The 20,596-nt window shown below is 46.9% G+C and overlaps 2 protein-coding genes across 3 annotated transcripts; both read left to right on the forward strand.

Annotated features, from left to right (window-relative positions):
* Window positions 1-318: 318 nt before the first annotated feature.
* b3gnt2a (UDP-GlcNAc:betaGal beta-1,3-N-acetylglucosaminyltransferase 2a) lies at window positions 319-5,229 on the forward strand. Its single transcript, XM_046375781.1, has 3 exons — window positions 319-616; window positions 2,198-2,332; window positions 3,734-5,229. Exon 3 carries the CDS (start codon window positions 3,752-3,754, stop codon window positions 4,940-4,942), a length of 1,191 nt encoding a protein of 396 aa, XP_046231737.1. The 5' UTR covers window positions 319-616; window positions 2,198-2,332; window positions 3,734-3,751; the 3' UTR covers window positions 4,943-5,229.
* A 917-nt stretch (window positions 5,230-6,146) lies between these two features.
* On the forward strand, window positions 6,147-11,820 carry zgc:66455 (uncharacterized protein LOC393502 homolog). Of its 2 annotated transcripts, none has more exons than XM_046375810.1 (10): window positions 6,147-6,350; window positions 6,438-6,471; window positions 7,713-8,332; window positions 8,484-8,868; window positions 9,848-9,889; window positions 10,148-10,248; window positions 10,337-10,398; window positions 10,620-10,780; window positions 10,884-11,039; window positions 11,310-11,820. In XM_046375810.1, exons 1-10 carry the CDS (start codon window positions 6,261-6,263, stop codon window positions 11,693-11,695), a joined length of 2,037 nt encoding a protein of 678 aa, XP_046231766.1. In that variant the 5' UTR covers window positions 6,147-6,260; the 3' UTR covers window positions 11,696-11,820. The 2 variants fall into 2 exon arrangements, with proteins under 2 accessions (XP_046231766.1, XP_046231776.1); XM_046375820.1 differs by having other exon boundaries at window positions 11,371-11,525.
* The last annotated feature ends 8,776 nt before the right edge of the window (window positions 11,821-20,596 follow it).

Raw genomic sequence — 20,596 nt, forward strand, 5'->3', positions numbered from 1 at the left:
TGTGCCTTAGTAGAGCACAGCTGCTGCTTCTTTTCATCCATTGTTTCTGGTGGTTCTGAACTTTATTGGTTTGAGACCCACTGAAATGAAGAAGTTTTCACAACTCATCTGTACAGCAATGCAACACATCAGCCCAGACTCAGCGCTATTTAATGTTGAGGATGGAGTGAAAAGAGCTGACACCCCAGTTGTGCACTCAGGAACCCAAAGCACACCAGATTGTCCCCTGAATGTCCCATGTGCTGGGAGCTCCCACACCTGAGGGAGGAGTCACTGCGCGCGCAGCGTGCAGGGGGGACGCTCGCCGGAACGGTGAGTTTCCACCTTCTTCAGTGAGCAGACGACGTGACCTCTCTGAGAGCGAAGGATTGACGGGGACTTTGCTTTCACAGTCTGTAAATGAAGACTGGAGTCTGGATGTCCTAAAGGACGATGAAGGCGCTTTGGTTCCGGTGCACAAACTGTTGATCTGCGCCGGACTTCGCTTTTCCTGCACAAAGAGGACGAACCGTCAAGGAGCCGAGCACAAAGGTTTGTTACAACCACAGAGCAAACTGCTTCAGCCTCAAGTGTGCTCGACGCTCAGGAGGGAAACCGCACTGAACAGAAAGTACAGGTACTTGTACACGCCCATGCACATGACATAATGATCGAGTCGCATTTCACTTAGAAAACACTGCAGCAGCTCCAACTGTGGGAACACCAGGAAGTTCTCACGTTTTCTGTCATAAAATGATCACAAAAGCAGACCTGATGTATATGAAAAGGGAGTGGTGGGATGTAACTACACTTACTCATGTACTGTATGGTAGTGTTTTGAGGTACTTCAGTATTTCCACTATGTTGCTTCATACTTGTACCCCACTGATATGATACAATCGTTTCACTGAGCCCAGGAGAAAATGAGCACAACACCTTATAGTATATAAAGGAATAGATTTTTAAATCAAATATAAATAAATTAGCCTCACATTTGCCATTTGCGCTGTCACCGTGATGTGCACGTGAATACATCAGTAATTAGATTCCCATCACACACAGTGACAGACATTGTTCACACAGGGTGCTGTTCTTCACTAAATATTTTTGTGCCTTTTTTATTTTCCTACTGAAGTAATATTTTAAAAGTAAGACTTGCAATGGAGTATTTGTACACTGTATTACTACTGTTACTCATGCAGGTGATCTGAGTACTTCCTCCAGCGGCAGGACGTTTTGGGTTTTTGTTTTTACAAACAAAAGCTTGATACTGATTATTAGTAATCAGCTGTTAAGATCAATTGCTGACGTAAACAACTGGTGGGACTGTTAGAACATACAATCTGGGTAAGAAATGTGTTCCTGTTAAAAACATCCAGGTATATTTCAGTAAAAATCTGTGCAAACCAAGCAGTGATTATCCCCATATTTACTGCAGTAGCATATAAACACACAGCATGTACTTTCTGCCTGAGATCTGAAAACAAGAGACATACATTTTAGGTAGTTTTTATCAAACCCATGTTTGTTCACGTGTTAATTTTTCTGATCAGTTTACTAGTTTCACTACTACTGCGCAGACTCTGGCTCCAAATGACATCACCAAAACAAGATGGCAGCACTCATATCTAGGATATTCTGGCTTCAGGTGTGCCAGCCATCTTTGATTATGTCAGTCAATAATCCAATCTACGGTGCCATTCAGTGTGCCAGAATAAGATTTAGTACGTACGTCAGAAATGCCAGTCTTGTAGCATCTGGTTGCATTTTGCATTTTTTCTGACCCTCAGTCTTCTGTGCAGTGGAAAACAAGTCAAATTGACTGAAGTGCTGAGAGCACGGACCAACATCAGATCTCTTTGGGTTTGAAAATGTGATCAGGTGTTGTACCTGAGGTCTCGCCATCCGTGGACATTTTAATGCAGAAGTGTGATCAGCAGATCAGCACCTGACAAGAATCCATATTAAAGCTGTCAAACCAGAGTCTGTCTGCCTTCAGGCTTTGTGACAGGCGGGAAACTGGATTTGACTGGGACTTTTATGGTTGGGGACATTTTGCAGGTGGCGTCCAGTGTGATCAACTCACATTAGTCTGAAGGCATGTAAACTAAAGGTTCTCAGCTAACACGTAAACACAGCGTGTCCCGTGTCAAATGCCCCAACTCATTTCTGCTCAGCTTACTGAGTTTCTTCTTGGTTAACTTGTCATGGTGTTCAGTTCCAGATGGCTCCAGAAGCAACAACGTCTTCTCGGAGACACTCGTCTTCACGCTGTACGTCATCCATATGAGGCCAGAAGAGGAAAGGGTCTGCACCAGACCCAACTGAACATTGGTCTCCTCAGCAGTCTCAGGTAATCTGTGAGCTGGAGGCTGTGGGCGTCAGCTTCATTACTCATCACGTGACTGGGACATGCAGGACAGGGACCATAAAGATCACATCAGGTTTTCTGCAGTCCTGATATGCAGAAATGTGACATAAAGCTGTTTATTCTCTCCTGTCTGCTCTGGTGGCTGATTGCTGCTTAGTTGCAGCCGCCCTGAAGGTTAACTTCTCTGCATAAAAAGACCAACTAATCAAAACACTTTGCTGCAGGATTAAAATGTTTTGGAATAAGTTATCTGTGAAACCCACCTTCCTGTTCCCGAGTGAGAAGAAGACAGGCTGCATCTGGTCTGATTTTAGTCACTGAAAATGGATAAACAGTTCATTTGTCTCAGTCAAACAAATCAGATCCTCAGCAGTCAACATGTGGTCAGTAAGTGACAACAGTGACGTCAAGAGGAACATCTGAAAACAATGTGCATGTATGTATGAAGGAGAGGTCGTGTGGCGATGAAACCTCCCCAGCTGATTGCTTACATTGAGACGTTTCTTTATACACTATATAGACAGAAATATTGAGACAGAGTTGAGAGTAGCGTGTGTCTCCCATTTGCAGCTCTAACAGCTTCCACTCTTCTGTGAAGGCTTTCCACAACATGTTGGAGTGTTTCTGTGGGAATTTGTGCCCATTCATGCAGTAGAGCATTTGTGAGGTCACACACTGATGTTGGACCAAAAGGCCTGGCTCACAATCTCAAAGTTGGAAGCATAGCATTGTCCAAAATGTCTTGGTATGCTGAAGTATTAAGATTTCCCTTCACTGTAGTCAGGAGCCGAGTCCAAACCCTGAAAACATTCTTTTAGCCATAAGAAGTAAACTTCCCTATTCATACAATTTGTTTTGGTATTTTAAGCAAAGTAAGCTTGGATTCATTTGCATAAACACCCTGAACAAAAAACGGAACTACATTAAACATCTAAATGTGTATTGTGGAAGTGTTGTGTGCGTGTGTGTGTGTGTGTATGACAAAGACTGCTGCCAGCAAACTGTCGTCATGTGCGCGACTCAATTGGAAACGTGTGATTCCTGTCTGTCGTTGTTGTTGTTGTTGTTGGAGGAGGAGGAGGAGGAGGAAGGATGAGGGAAAAACGTTCACGGGTTCGTGCGGGATTAGAGGTGAAAAATGCGGCCTTGTTTTGCAGCCGGTTTGAGCTCGGAGACCAAACGGAGAGAAATAAAGCGTCTCGTTGGACAGCTGTACCAGATTCTTGTTTGTGTGAAAGGCTTCAGGGTCGACTGTCTCCATGTTTCCAAATGTCCCGTTGTATTCTGGCTTTGCCGTAAGTCTGCTGAGACCCTGATACTGCAGAGTTCAGTCTTTCTTGTTGACTTTCAGTGACTTTTCTTTATTTGCTGTCCTTTGTGTAGATTCAGAGGGGAGGCAAGATGCCTGTGGCTGGCAGAAAAGTCGGCGTGCTCTGCATGATCTTCTTCTGCATTCTGATCAGCATGACGTGGAACCTCAGGTACAGCAAGAGTGGCTCCCAGAAGGTTAAAGTTCCGCCTACGAGGTTTTGGCACCAGCAGGTACCGAGCAAATCCTTCTGGAACAAGGAGCAGCAGCGCCTGGACTTCATTAACAACCCTGTGTTGAGGTCTGTGCTCTCCGGTGACTCTCACATTGAGCTGCCTGATTGGCTGAATGACACCGGGCCGCTCAACCCCTGTGAACCGGACCACAGAGTCCCCAGACAAATCCTGGAGTACAACCTCCTGCCGCAGCGCTTCCAGGATTTTCTTTTGCACATGCGCTGCAGGACGTACCCCATGCTGATAAATCAGCTGCGTGTTTGTGATGAGAAGCCCTTCCTGCTGCTCGTGGTCAAGTCACTCATCCCACATTTTGACCGGCGGCAGGCCATTCGTGAGACGTGGGGGCGGGCAGGCGTCGTAGCCAATAGGACTGTGGCGACGGTGTTCCTGCTAGGCAACTCCTTGCCCATGGACCACTTCCCAGACCTGCTTGGGATGCTGGACCACGAGGCAGAGCTTCACAAAGACCTCCTCCAATGGGACTACAGGGATACCTTCTTCAACCTCACCTTAAAAGAGGTCCTCTTCCTGGAGTGGTTCAGCCAAAACTGTCCCCAGGCTCAGTTCATCCTCAAAGGGGACGATGATGTCGTCATCAACACCTTACGAATTATTGACTTCCTGGAGGGCCTGTCGGAGGACAAGGCCAAGGATTTGTTCATGGGTGATGTTATCAGTGACGCCGGCCCACACCGAGACCAGAAACTCAAGTACTTTATCCCAGAGAGTGTTTTTGTAGGACAGTACCCGCCTTACGCAGGAGGTGGAGGATATTTGTACTCTGGGGAGTTGGCACTACGCCTTTACAACGCATCTCAGCAGGTAGTCTTGTATCCCATTGACGATGTGTATACGGGGATGTGTCTGAAAAAGCTGGGCTTGTCCCCCGTGAAGCACGACGGCTTCAGGACTTTTGACATTGACGAGAAGTACAGGAACAACCCCTGCGCCTACAAGAGCTTGATGCTGGTCCACAGCCGGACACCACAGGAGATGTTGACCATCTGGTCCTGGATTACTGATCCTGAGCTGGGCTGCCAGTGAACCCCTGAGGTCATCTTTGTTCAGCGTTTGCGCCGCTGACCAGATGTGTTGATGTTGACCATCTTAATGTGTTGAGAAAATCTTTCTTCAAATAAGAAGCTCAAGGTTCAACAGACATGGACCCTGACTCGAATTGAGGGTCTGAGGATGGAGGGTGTTGCACACTGTGCAGATTATAAACCCCCGTGAAAAATAAAAAAAAATAAAAACAAAAAATCAGCATTATTGTGTGTTTTTATACTGACATGACAGTATAAAATACTGTATGATGCAGAGAGTATAACATACAATAAAAATCACATTTGGTACTCAGTGTGGGGAAGCTTCAGTAAAGCATCAGTAAAAAAGTCATTTTGCTGCAGTAAAAAGCTCAGCTGCTCAGCCTAAGTCATAAATCACATTTCCTTTGCATCCATCTCACAATCCTGTGGCTAACAGTCCGAACGTTTTCACGACCACACATTTCTACAGTCTTTCTTACTAGTCAGTTCCTGGGCATCATCCTGCATGTTTGACTACAACTTAATGTCTTATGTCTAAGCAGCGTGCACTTAACACCGCTGTAGATTAATACACTATGTGGACACCAACAGGGACTTTAATGACGTCTCATTGTAAACACACAGACAGCTCTGCAGCTCTAACAGCTTCCACTCTTCTGTGAAGGCTTTCCACAACATGTTGGAGTGTTTCTGTGGGAATTTGTGCCCATTCATGCAGTAGAGCATTTGTGAGGTCACACACTGATGTTGGACCAAAAGGCCTGGCTCACAATCTCCGTTCCAGTTCATCCCAAAGGTGTTGGATGGGGTTGAGGTCAGGGCTCTGTGTGGGCCAGTCAAGTTCTTCCACACCAAACTCATCCAACCATGTCTTTATGGAGCTTTGCTTTGTGCACTGGGGCACAGTCATGCTGGAATAGAAAAGGGCCTTCAACAAACTGTTGCCACAAAGTTGGAAGCATAGCATTGTCCAAAATGTCTTGGTGTGCTGAAGCATTAAGATTTCCCTTCACTGGAAGTCAGGGGCCGAGTCCAAACCTTGAGGAACAGGTCCATAGAGAGGGGTGTCTGGATACTTTTGTCCATCTAGAGTATGTGTGTTGTAAACCCGCAGAGTAGAATGAACTAACTAAATATGAAATACAGCAGGGACCTCTAGTGGACAAGGCTGGCACTAACATCCAGCCAAAAGGAAACTCAATCAGCCAATTGATGACTTTCACCTGCGCAGACAGGAGAAGAAGACAGCAGTTAAACTGAAGCTGTGAGCTTTTTCCACACACTAAAGTAGTTTAAGAGAAAGTTTTGGTAGCAAAATGCCACGACGGAACAGCTTTAGCTTTAAAAGTGTGCTGCTCACATTTCTGCTGATATTTTCTTTATTTTGGAAACTCTGTGACTCGCAGGTAAGCTGTTTCGCTGCATCCTGTTTCGTGTTCATGAATTCAAAATAGCGTCAGGCAATTTGGTGTGTTGCTTTCTTGTGTCTGCAGGTGGACGGAGAAGAAGAAGCCAACGAGCCTCCAGGTGAGACTTCAAGTCTTCTTTGAGTTGATTTCTAAATGTGAACGTGTGGCTTCAGGATTATGAGCAGACCTGAATGTGATTAATAAACAGACTTTGCAAACAAGAACCTCCAGTCAAAGTCAGCCGCTTACGTCTTAATAAATACATTTGTTTGTTTTATTCAGAAGTGAATTACAGGTGCACATAATGTAAAATCAGACAGAATCACTTTAATTTCAAACAGATCAAAATAATAAAAGTTAATTTGTGTAGTTTAAATGCCTTTAATCACACTCATTAACACTGCCTGCACTCCACTGAAGCTCCTTGGTTGATAGTAAACACTTTCACAAAATTTTCGTCCCCTAAAAACACCAAAACCAACAATGAAAGTAGGCCTGCGGACAGGTACAGTGTGTGTGTGTGTGTGTATAACAGCCTGCTATTGTTTTTCGGCCGATGTGGATTAATCCTCTGCTGAAAATAGTCCCCAACACATGCAGGGTTTCCTCATGTGAGCAGCTTTTTTAGGAAGCTCTAGAAAACATCATTCATGAGGAACCAGCTTGCTTTGACGTAAGGTGGGGAAGTGTTGCCTTTGTTCGTCAGGCTTGTTGACAGTAAGAAAAATATTTAATCTCACCAGACTTTTTTAAAAAGGCTGCCTTATTAAACAAGAACAAACCATAAGCTCAAACGGGGAGGAGAACCTCTGTTCAGCCTGCAATCTTCAGACTTGGTGGTTTCCTGGACTTTCCTCAGAGTGTTAAGGCCAGTCCCTCTTAGGTTCATGTTCCATTATCTCAAGTCTCTTCATTTTGTGCTGAGGACAAAATAAAATAAAGGACAAAGAAGTGAAACCTGTGATGAACTGGAGGGTTAAAAATGAACTAAAATGCTTTTGAACTTTCAGTTTAATGTTGTCACAGCATCTTGCTTAAGGTCTGGCTGGATTTAGGCACAAAAACCACTTGGTCAGGAAAAAGATGCCTGGTTTTGTTGCCACAAAGCCTGCTGTAAAAGGGTCTGACAGTCACTAAAACCACCTGGGTTTGTTGGTTGAAGTGGTCTTGGCCAGTGGTCTCTCACCACCACCCCCTCCTCTTCCTCCTCCTCCTCCTCGTCCTGTACGAAATGCAGAAATTTAACATCTCTGCCTGAGCATTGACACTTTGGGAACACACACTACGAGTATGTGTAGTGGGCTGAAACCTGTAAAACCACTGCCACGTATCTCTAAAGTTGGTCTCTTTTGTCCACAGATGGACACGGAGGTGACAACGGTCCCTTCTTCGCACTGCGGAGCTGCCACCAATTGCTGCATGGCGACTCCGGCGAGTTCTTCTCCCCGGACTATCTGTGCTCCAACCCTCCACTGTGGTGCAACTGGACCATCCAGGTGGATCCAGGGAAAAGGATCCATCTCCACCTGGAGGACCTCACCCCTGACTACACATGCCACCTCAAACAGGACCAGATCCACGTGGACGAGCCCGCTGGACAGTTCGTGGGCCACAAAGTCCTGCAGAAGTGCTGGCAAGAGGCCAAGTACACCTCCTCCTCCAACACTGTCTATGTGGTGCTGCTGATCGGAGGCTGGCCCAACCCACCCTACAGGGGCTTCTATGGCTGCTACCAGGTGTTTGGACCACCGATGCTTTACAATCCACAGGAAGGGTCCACGGAGAGACACAGGAAGACGGATCCATCCCTCGGACTCTTCAGCTTAAATGAATTTAGCCCAAGTTTGAACAGTGAACAGATGGAGTCGGACGTGTCTCCGCATCCGTCAGCAGCAGATTCTGTCCTGGTGTCTTATGATCAACCTTCACCCACAAAGGCGGAGCTGCCGTGGGAACCTGAGGAGGACACAGACACTGAGGTGAGTGGTAATCAAACCCTCAGCTCCATCAGTGCTAATGCCTTGCTCTACCAGCTGATCTCCTGTTCATATGACCTCAGATGTACTGTGGAAGGAGTGTCGCTGCCAATAAAATCCTTTTGAAATTCTTGTGTCCTCCGTCTTCACTCAGCTGGATAAAGTCCACCATTTAGTGCCCACGGTGCCGGCATCCACATTGGGGACCTCTCGATCTGGAAGAGGAGCCCCTCAAACCCCTTCAGATTCGTCTGACTCAGCCGTCCATCCTGCGTCCCCACAGAAGCAACAAGACGATCAGGACCACAAACCCGAAGCCATCAGTCACACCCCGACAGCAGTACGAAGGAAGCTGGAGGAAACTCCAACCCGTCCAGAGGAACCTGAGGAGGAGCCTGTTGGTTTGGAGAACAGGACGGAGGTCAGCGAGACCTCAGATCGGCCGCCTTCCCCTTCAGAAGGACCAGAGCCAGAGGAGGCGGAGCAGACTCGTCCTCAGCCCAACATGATGGAGCCGCTGTCGGACCACAGAGGGAGTCGTGAGTACAAACGCAGAGATGCACAGTCAAACCTCCCGTCAGGTGTTTGCATTGCTGTGTTCACTGTGTGTGTCGATGCCTCGAACTTGGAAAACCAGAAGTAAAACATCCTCTTACGGTGGCCCTGAAGTGCAAAACAACATCAAATCAGAAAAGGCAACAATAGAGCTGAAACGATTAGTCGATTAATCAGTTAGTTGATAGATGATGAATCGTTTCAGTCACTTCGAACATCGAACATCTACTGATTACAGCTTCTTAAACGTCAGCGTTTGCTGCTTTTCTTTGTCTTTTGTATTTGGATTTTTGACTGTTGACTGTGACAAAAGAAACAATTTGAAGACATGAATTTGAGAAACTGTGAAGAAGATTCATCACAGTTTTATTTTTATTTTACAGACCAGATTCTGTTTTCCCCGAGTCAGTCTCATCAATTTGCTGTTATGTTGTGCACTTCAGGGCCACCGTACATCAGGTCAAGTGGGTTCTCTTCTACGATAATCTATGAACAAAGCTGACCCCTCAGGCTCACTGAGACCCACTGAGACCCCTCAGGCTCACTGAGACCCCCCAGGCTCACTGAGACCCACTGAGACCCCTCAGGCTCACTGAGACCCCCCAGTCTCACTGAGACCCCCCAGGCTCACTGAGACCCACTGAGACCCCTCAGGCTCACTGAGACCCCTCAGGCTCACTGAGACCCCCCAGGCTCACTGAGGCTCACTGAGACCCACTGAGACCCCTCAGGCTCACTGAGACCCCCCAGGCTCACTGAGACCCACTGAGACCTCTCAGGCTCACTGAGACCCACTGAGACCCCTCAGGCTCACTGAGACCCCTCAGGCTCACTGAGACCCCCCAGGCTCACTGAGGCTCACTGAGACCCACTGAGACCCCTCAGGCTCACTGAGACCCCCAAGCTCACTGAGGGATCAGCTGCTGGTTTATCACTGTTAGACTTTGTGTTTCTGCCTTGCAGCCCACGTGAGGAATCACTCTGAAAGTCCACATCTTCCTGGCGGTGAGTTGGACTGTTGATGATGATGTTGTATGCCAAAATGAACATACACTCTGCCAAGATGGCAAAGATTTCTGGTATCCAGATTACACGCACATTTTTCTAATGTTGAGAAACAAACTTGGAGATCAAATATAAGATGTGTTTATTTGCATGGCGTCTCCACCAGCAGATTCTTTACAAACTGTCTCTGATTATGAACGTCGTGCTGCTGAAGCTGAGTGTCTTCGATATTCCGGTTGAGATTGTGGTTCCTGACAGATCACCTGTTCGAAGTGGCCGTTGAAGTGAACTTCAGTCCGGATGTGGACGAGTCCTGGGACGACGTGGCCCGGTCACTGCTGCTGTCAGTCAAGGCTTCGGTAGGCTGATGAAAACAAAGACCTTCAGCAGGTGGAGTTGGTGGATCAGTGAAGACACACACACGGTGATGATGTTGTGTGTCTGCAGGTCAGCCAGCAGCTGGAGGTCCTGCACACGCCGCAATCCATCACCTCCAAGCGAATCAAAAGGTCAGTACAAGTCCAGCACCTGCCGTGACGATGCCGTTAAATGTTGTAAGGCCGGTTTGCGGGCAGGGAATAAGGACTGAGGTGATCTGAGAACATCAACATCTTAATGTAAGCTTTGCATTAAAAGTGACACAACTGACTGACGCCTCATGACCAGTCGGAAACGTTCATAAACACGTTTTTGCTCTTTCCTCCTTTGTGCTGGAACTGTGTGTGTGCAGGTTGACTGTAGGAGTGTTGTACATCCTCTGGCTGCACATTGGACAGGGGCCTGGAGGGCCCCAGATCCACAGGGCCGTCCACGCTGCCCTGCAGGGCCTCATTGCCACAGACATCGGAGGAAACGCCAGGAAAGCTGTCATCGCGTCCGTGTCGACGGCAGGTACAGCAGGGCTCAAGGCGTCGGTATGAAACGAGAGGCGAGGGTCCCGCTGAGCGTTGATGTCCTGTCCTGAACGGGACCCCTCTGATTGTGTGTGTTGCAGACGTAAACGAGTGTGGGACTCAGCTGGTGCTGTGCGACGCCAACGCAGACTGTGTGAACCGGTTCGGTTCGTACTCATGTCGCTGCAGGCCGGGCTTCCAGGACAAGTCGCGTCTGGGATCAGGAGGAAGTGTGTGTGTTGACGTGAAGGCTGCAGGTACACGTGCTCTGACTGTCAGCCACACTGCTTCATTTAAAGGGACAGTTCAGCTGGAAATTAAAGCCCAGTCATCGTATCCTCAGGCCCGAGCTGAGGGGAGATCGAGTTTCTTCGGCCACAAAACTTATTTTCACTTTAAAACATCATTGCAGCTTTCTGCCAAGCAGATGAGGAAGCTGGGAACTTGTGTTAAAACATTTCTGGGTGAACTGTTCCTTTAAGCTCCTTCGAGGCGACCGCCGCTGACTTCCTGTTGTTTGCCTGCAGGTTGCATCTCCGGCCTGTCGGCTGAGACTAAAGGCGTCTACGTGCTTTTCTTCCTGCTCAGCTCCCTCATCCTGATGCTGCTGGCGGCGGCCGGCATGCTGTACCACCGTCACCGCCGGGGGGCCTTCCTGGTCCGCTGCCACGGTCGCAGCAGCGTCTCTCCTCCTGAACCCAACAACAACCACCACCATCACCATCCTGACAACAGCTACTCCACCCCCGCTGACTCCGACCTGCCCCCGCCGCCTCCACCCGCCCGGGCCTTCAGGGAGGGCTGGCCCGAGTCAAAGGAGCGCAGCCTGGCCGTGGACCTGCCGCTGCTGCGCTTCAGCCCGCTGCTGCCGCCGGATGGCTACATGGAGCCGCAGGAGGGCGCAAAGATGTGAAGAGGCGGGACCTGCAGCTGTGACGCTCCACAGTAACCATTAAAATCTCTTTAGTTTCTTTATGTTTAGTCTGATAGTCTTTTCCTGTTTGCAGTCTGGTGAATTAAAGTCACAGTAACACAGCATTTCCTTCCATTTTCTGCCTTTACTACACCAGAAGCCTACGAGAGACTTACTGAGCCCACGGGACCAAATGGTTCCAGCTAACTTTTATTTGCTAAGACAGCAGCTGTAAAGGAGTCCGTTCCATTGGTTCTGATCAATACGTTTAAGTAAAATACACTTTAACTCAACTCAAATAGTCATAGCACCACTGTTAAGGATGTCTCATTAGCCTCCCCACCAATCAGTAATGGCTTCCTGCAGCTCTGAAACAAGAAGAAAAAGCAGAACAAAACAGACAGCACCACCTCCAGGCAGGGAGGGGAACAGCAACAGCTTCCATAACAGAATACGACTTGTAACGATGGTGACAGAACAGTTTCCTGCTCTTCTGTTACAGCAGATTTCATGACATTTCACATCTAAAGGAATTAGAACTGCGTGCAATAAAACTTAAAATTATTAGATCCTGCAACAGTAATGCGAGTACTTAGAGGTGTTTTTTTCTTTCAGCTACAGAAGGTTAATATGAAGGTTTACCTCAATCATAGCACCCCACCTTCTTCTGTTAAATGCATATACAGTCTTATTATTGGAAATTCCTCAGCTGTGTTTTAGCTGACTGATTATGACTGATTGTAGCTTAATTGGTGTGCGACTTATGAAGGAAAATGTAAAAATGTTACACTATGCTTCTCACGGTCTCCAGTATTGCTAAATGAGACGCTGCTGTGGAAAAGACAGCACTTGAGCTCAAAGTGTGTGTCCCACAAGACGAGGGCTGCATGTAAAGACGTGTGGACCACTGCTGGACTCTTGTGCACGAGCAGATGAATAACCCAACTGCTGTTATAGTATCATATCCCCCATATCCTCCTTTTGAGTGTCTGGGTCCAGAAACCCACAATTCAGGAATTTAGTCACCACAGAGGGTCTCTATGGCTCAAGGACACTCCAGCAGGACTCGGGGCCTGTTGTGGACCCGTGACCTCTCAGTTTCAAACCGGCCACCCTGCATCACCGTGTGCACTTAGTGAAGTGTAGACTGGACCACTTTAATAGGCTTACAGCAGCTAATCCCGGCCAGTGTGCTGTCACATGGGGAGTCTGCTGACCTTAGTCTGCTTTATTACAGGGTGCTCGTTCCCCCGAGCCCACCTCTGCTGAAACCAACAAAGAAGAAAGGCTTTTGTTTAGCATCGACAGATCCGTCACGCCTCACATTCCCACTTTCCACCACATTTATCTGACAAACATAAAATGGCTCCATACATCTGATGTGGTCCAAGTCTCCAGAAGCCGTCGAGATCCCAAACTGGTTTGAAACGGCTGATGGCTGACTTTTAACTTTATTTAGAAAAAGGAGAAACAAAAGCAAAGTGTCCTCCCAGGTGGCTGCGGTGATCAGATGAATTAATTCGAATCGGTGATCTAAAATATCATTGGACGGCTGTCCACAGCATCAGGAGGGGGCGGCTGTGGTGGCCATGGTTGGGTGGTTGAGGAAGGTTCTCCCTGTCCTCCACCCATAATCCCCTGCTCCACCCCCCCAGCCAGTTCTTGTTACTGTGTGTGTGTGTGTATGATTGGCTTCTTGTGCTTAAAGAGTAACTAAACCCCTAAACCACATTTTTTTAATTAGATATCTAGTAGGGTTACCGTTGATTCAGGTCCAAGTCTTGACATTTTAGTGAAAAGTGTTTGAATTTCCAGTTTTGTGTTATGAATATGCATAGAGACTGCCCTCTACAGGTCAAAACCAGCTATTACAGCTGAGTTCTGTGAGTGGGGGCAGCCTACGTCACCAGCCACCCCTCCCATAACGCTGTTGCTTCTCACCTGCAGAAACACAACCGGATTGCTGCAGATTCGGTCTCGTTCTGGACACATTTTATGAATTTCTTGGTTAGCGGAAGTTAAGTCACAACTCCGGGGTTTAGTTACTAATGAACATTTTTAGTTGCATAACAAATGTGTCCGAACTGAACGCAGGTTTGATGTGATTTCTTCTTCCTGTACGATAACCAAAATGTTTGCCATCAGTGTTTTAGATGTATCAAAAAATCTGGACAGACAAGTTTTTAGAAGTTAATGTTTGAGTGTCTTCATCAGATGTCAAACTGAATGAAGGTTAAATCGTTGCACAACTTCAAATCTCTTGTTTTTCAGGCGGAGTTCAGGCGTTGGGGAAACTTGTTTTAAATAGATAGATAGATAGATAGATGCTTTATTGATCCCGAGGGAAATTCAAAGAAACTCTCACTCTGCTCTCAGACGGGTCACAGTGTGTTTTCTGTGGTGTGTGTGTGTGTGTGTGTGAACATCTGGCCTGCTCTGACAAACCAGCTGAGGAACGCTGACCTTGCGTCTCCCGTCAGGATGAGCTGCTCGGTAATCCCATCAGTGTTTAATAACTGATCCCGGCGTTACGGCCTTCATTATATCAGAGGAATCAGGCTCCGGGTTTCTTCTCGTGGCCCGCTGTGTTGGAATTGGCTCCCTGGCAATTTATTTTTCTATTAGCCGAGCCGTGTGAAGTGTGATTGGGCGTTGAGCCGCAGGTCGGTGGAGGGGCTGCTCGGCCTGATAACAGCACAGCGACTCTGCACTGATTGGGTGAAGATATGAAGCAGACGGCCGCTCGCAGTCCCTCAGCATGAAAACCTGAACTCATCCTTTTATTTCTGTTCCAACACGTGGCGCCGAAAATAAAATTAATGAGAGCACTGTGACAAACGTGGGCACGACGTCGAATGAAACCCGATGGAACAAGCAGCCGGTCGATCGAGCTGAACGTGGTTCACCTTCTGCACTGAAGGAGCAGTTCGCTCAGTCGTTATCTGCTCAGCCTCACGCCGACGGAGAGTCGGGTGAGCTTTTCATCGTCCAGCGAAAACAGCTGGAGCAGCTGGAGCAGATGGAGCCTTCTGTGGCCTCCAGTCCACCGTGAAAGGCCACTTAAGTCAGCTGGAGCCACAGACACCACATTCCTTAAAGCGAATAAATTCTAGTCAGCAGGACGAGTCGGCAGACGAGTGTGATGACGCAGTGAAGTCGCAGTGAAGACGCAGTGAAGACGCAGTGAAGACGCAGTGAAGACACAGTGAAGACACAGTGAAGTCGCAGTGAAGACAGTGAAGTCGCAGTGAAGACGCAGTGAAGACGCAGTGAAGACGCAGTGAAGTCGCAGTGAAGACACAGTGAAGTCGCAGTGACGCGTTGTCTGCTAACTGCTGAATCGTAGCTCAGTGCTGCTGAAGGCTGAAGACTGGCTGATGGGTGGATGTCATGATGTTATTGATTGAAAGTGGTCGGTTCAGGCCTTTCTAAGATCTCAAAGGTTTAAAAAGGCATTTCATCTTGACTTTAAGTAGTCTGTGTGGTTAAGAAAGGTTGAAATATGGTTTGAAGCAGTCTGAAGCTGAAGTCCTTCAGCATGAGCCTAAAATAACACAAACAATGAAAATCTGTCCTTTCAGTGGACAGCTGGAGGCTGTAGGTGTCAGTGACGAGAAGAGTCCGTCAGCTTGTATTTGGTTTCATCACAGAGACCGCAGACCGACCTCAAACCGGCCGCGGTGCCGGGAACAGTAAGTCCACGGAGCTCTGCAGCAGGTCCCACACGCAGGAGAGCCAGAGCTGCTGTGAGCTGGATTATCCTACAGGGGGCAGTGCGTAGCCTCCGCCTCTCCGTCCGTCTCCCTCCACGGGCTTTAATCATTCGTCAGGCATAATAAGGGAAGCATTTATAGTCATATCCCTGTAATAAAAGAGGTGTCTCTTTGTCCTTTTTCATTCAGCACATTGTCACAACCCAGAGCCTTAATCCTGCAAACTGACGGACAGTTGCATCCTGGGAAACGAGCCGCATGCCATTGTTTGAGAGAGTCAAATCTGTTAAGCCCTATTTCTTTTGTGGGTATTTGCATACTCGGAAGTATTCTTTTACTGAAGGGCCAAATCCCCCTTGTGTGTGATGCGAGGCATTTTTAGTATCATTTGTGAAGTATCTACATGCACTATTAGCGCTGCATAATACCCACATATAATACGCTGGCATAATCTTGCAGATAAGGAGGATTTTTCTAAAGTGTAGCTTTACGTCGGGATGAAACGCTGCAATTTCAAGCAGATTCAAACGGGCTCAAATGTCATCAGAAATGTCAAGTGCCTCTGCAGTGGCAGGATACCAGGATGCCTTTTTTATCGTCTTCATCACCCGCCTGATTCCTCAAATTTACCTCCCAGTTGAAAGGCCCGGCTCGGCTCAGACCGCCGCCATGTAACGGGTCTGGTGCTGTAATACAGACGGCTACCTCTGACTCACCTGGCCTCTCTCGTCCTCTATTTTCTCTGCTGGTCTTTCTGTTTTGTCTTCCTCCTTCCCCCCTCCTCACCTCCGCCTCCCACTCGTTCCTCTCTGATTATGGCCGGATGGCTTTCCCTCCTCCAGCAGAGTTTCTCTGACTGACTGATAAACTGTTTGTTATCTGTACGGCACACTGCGGTCCACACATTCACTTTCTCTGCAGGCCTTTTCTCCGCTGCTCTCTGGAGTCCCTTCTGCAGAAGCTCTGATAAGATTGTCGAGTTGAGATGGACGGCAGATGGAGAGCTGAGGAGCGACGGCGTGTTCTGGTAAAGAAAAACCCACAGTATCTACCTTATGTCTACTGTCTGTTGGCTTTTATTGTCTGAAGAAGTTGCACAAAAACTGATGCAGGTCATCATTTGCTTTGCAGGGTTTGATTTTCTGATGAAAGAGCCCGCGTTAGGCCTCCAAACTGGCAGCCCTTCAGTCACCACAAAATGACTTCAGGGTTTAAAGCTAATAATCCTGATCATCTCTGAAATGTAAAGAATTCTTCTTCTTCACCAAACCCGAGCCCCCATCTCAGAGGTCCTCACCAGAAAGACGACTGCACCGGCTGATCTTTACGTTCAGGGTTTTCCGCACGTGCAGCCCCTCGTGGTCACGCCCATAATGACTGATGTCTCGCAGAGGAAGTGTGAGGAGGAGGTCGACGTTGCTTTCTTCTAACCGTAACTACAAAAATGTAACAAGTACTTTTAGTTTCCAACAGCTAAGCAAACTTTGACCGCAGAGGTGGAAGGCTGAAGAAAGCTGTTTTTGTTCTTACTGACTGTTTTGGAAGGCTGAGGTTATTGTTTCAAGCCAGGGTTTGAGGGAGCACAAACAGAACGTAGGCAACCTCATCCCTCCGTTCAGAGTCTTTGTGTGTTTGCATGTGAGGGATGTTTCACCGTGTTGCACCATTACTTTTCCCTCCTGTTCTTTCCAATGTCACACAGTTAAGGAATCTGCAGCCGCTCTGCATCTGTTCTCTGTTCTCTGTTTGTCTGTTTGTTTTGTTCTTTCCTCCTGTGTATTTAAGCGTCGCTTTCTGCCGGCGAGGGACACATGAAAAGAGCCACGGCACGAACAGAAAACAAGCCCTCGGAGACGAGGAGGAGGAGGAGGATGAAATGACAACACGACGAAGGAAACAAGGCCCAGGAATAAGCTGCGATTAAACCGAAAAACAATCAAACTGCAGAGATGAGAAGAAGAAGAGGCAGAAAAACACACACACACAACAATGAAAGCAAATAAAAGAGGCAAACAGGGGAATGTGGTGTTCGTGAAAAGACCCTGGCGAGAGCAAATTACACCGAGTGCCAGTTCTGGATGGCTGGCATCAAAGGGAAGCGAGTTGTTGGAAAATGGAAACCGTTTCACAGTGTAAATGACACTGCTGGATATCACTGCAAGAGAGCGAATTTGGGATGAGAGAACGAAGCAACACAAACCTTACATCTCCCTATTACAGGTGAGAACGAAGACCAGGTCCACACGAATGCAGACAGCATTTATGTGTCCAAACTTTTCAGACTTTCACCTTCCAACTTGAGCTTCAGCTTCGGGGAAACGTCACATGTTGTGAACACCGCAGTGACATCTCATCAAGATAATATGATGAACTTGAAACCTGCTTAATCACACGTGCGGCAGTTACCTTGTTGTTTGTGTCCGTCTGGTGATGGTAATCTAAATATTCATTCTCTTTTAGCTCTGATTATGGTCTCCACCAACTCCTGGGATAATTATCTGGCTCTTTATTTGTGTCTGTCTGCAGTCTGCTGCTGAGCAGGAAGTGTAAGGTGGATTTTTACAGCTGTTTCTTTGCTATGAAGATGACGCTGTGATAACAGCGGGAGTGAACAGTAAAGGTGTGGCTGGACAGGTGAACACTGAACTCACTTCAAAGGTCTGCAAAGCTGAGAAGAGCTGCTGATCACTTTAACATGATGAAAAAAATCTCAATTACATGATAAGTTATCCATTGCCTTATAAACAATTCATCAAAATGATTTTCTGAATGCATCTAATGCATTAAGTTTTTCATGTGGTTGATCAGCTATTCCCAAAATTAAATTCTTAAATCTTCTATAAATGTAAATGAATGTTTTGTCCTCCCCGAGTGCCTTCCACTCCTCTACAGCGTGCAACCCTGGCGATCCCAACGTTGGCTTGGAAATTGAGTTAGCTAACATTAACAAACGAGTGGCACCAACACAAAGAAAGAAGCCAAAGCTAACATTTCTGCAAATAATGTCAAACACATTGCGTAAAAGCAGCAGGTTAAACATTAGATCAATAGATATTACATAGATGTTTGCTTGCACACTGATGAATTGCTAGCAGGCTAATGCATCAAATGCTGTCTTGACTAAACACCTCAGCTGATTCGTCCAGACTCTCGGGGCTAATTGGCTGGTACTTGGCCAGCTTTCCGTTCTCAAATCACTTTGTTCAGCTGTTGTAGTGGGAAGGCAGGCGCAGGATCCACGCAGTGTAGTCAAGTTACAGCAAGCTAACCTTAGCTTGCTAGCTCACTAAAGTTATCACTTGTAAAATAGCATTCGAGCATGTCACTACCTGACTTTAGCACTTCACCAGTCTGAAGCAGATAAATCAAGTGGTTATGTAACATATGCATTACTTTATAGTCATATTGTCCCAATGAAACCCCTGGATTCTCAGTGAGACTCAGATTATGTTCATTCCAGGTTAGCATGTGCACCTTTACAGACAGTCAGTTTGAACAGCAGGTCTACTGAGGAAAGTGACATGTTGGTTTGGTTTTCTACAACTTCTACTGTGTTAAAAACAAAAAAATAAAGTCTGTTCTTTGTTTTGTTTTGGTTTATTTGTCTGGTTTTTGGTCGTTTTGGAAGAAAGTTTTCCTGAATGCTCATTACATTTGCTTAAAATGAGCTTAATATTATTAGGGCCAACCCAGAGCAGTGAAAAGGGCAGAATTTATCTGAATGTGTAGCTTATGAATAAATTTGACTTCCTCAGCGGTGTGTCGTCTCTCGTCTGTCCCTGCAGAGGTGCAGCGCTCTGGTTTTTGTGTTGTTCCAGTTCAGCGGCTCTCTGACGTCCCCACACTGAGGCTTTTATGACAGATGAAGACTTTTTAACTGCCTCTGTGTGAAGGCAGTGGACTGGCTCTTCTTAATTAGTGCTTTGTCTCTCCTCAGAAGTGACCTTTTCTCTTCTGCACTTTGGCTCCTCCGCTGTGTGTTTCCTCTGTTTTACATGGCTGCTGGTGCGTGGCTGTCCTCTGGGTGCTGCAGCACTTCATGTAGCCAGGGTTCAATCAAGTCAATGTTAGGATTTATTTTAGTCAATATTAAATAAAGGCCCATCAGTGGTGTTCACTTCAGACCTCCGTCCTACCTTCCACCCCTCACCACAGCGACAGAAAGTGGAAAAGCTGATTGTTAAATGTTTAAAATAACTGGGGCTGTACAGCATTTCATTTCACAGCCATCCAGATCGCAGCAGATCAAAGATAAGCAATTAAGCCCAAAGAAATAACGATAAGCCAGTCTGTGCTTTAGAGCCACAACAAAATCTGACTTTCATAGCAAATAACGTAGTCTAATCAATAATCAATGCAAACAGAAGGCGGCTTAAGGAAACTACATTGTTTGAAAAATAGATACAGGTGTTTTAGCATAAGCAGAAAACGATGAGCATTAATTGTATTTTATGTTAGCAGAGCTGCTGAAATGATCCAAAAATGTTGATATGTCTGAGACTTTTAAATGAAATGTAGTTTTGGTTAGTTTGATTTAATTCGTTTCTTTTCTCTGACCCAACCAGCCCACAGACCATATGAGGAAGCTCAACTTCACGTCTGCAGCTGAAATCTGTGAGGCACAGTTTCAAACATGCTTCATCGGTGAGTAAGAGTCTGCACCGGTTACTAATGCATCCACACACACACACACACACACACACACACACAGTGGTTTCCAGGCTCCACCATGGCTTTCCAGCTCGAGGACCCTCCACCACCACCGTCACCTCCTCCATTTGGAGAATCAGAGATGACCTTTGCATGAATAAAGTCAAAGAGGATTAAGACAGAAGAGACCTTCGCAATGTCGGCCGAGGGGAGAAGTGGGTGCATCCTCCTTTGAACGTGGCTTGAGTTTCGATGTCTCCGCCCGCCTGAAGGCCACGCCGCGTGTGTCTGAGCATGTGATGCGTTTGCATGTAGGCTGCGGAAAAACAAAAGAAAACACAGCTCTGTGAGACACGAGGAAACGTCCTGAGGAATGTGTCTAATCACGCTCTGATGGTTGAGTTACTGTCAGAGTCGCTCGTCTGTTTCGCTGGAGGCGATAAGATCTCTGGTTAATATTCTTACCTGATTTGTATCACAGCCGAGCTAATCCATACGTTACACGATGTGCAAACACAGAATCTATTTGCTTCAGTAA

The sequence above is a fragment of the Scatophagus argus genome, chromosome 2 (genome assembly GCF_020382885.2).
Source record: "Scatophagus argus isolate fScaArg1 chromosome 2, fScaArg1.pri, whole genome shotgun sequence".
Lineage (NCBI taxonomy): Eukaryota > Metazoa > Chordata > Actinopteri > Scatophagidae > Scatophagus > Scatophagus argus.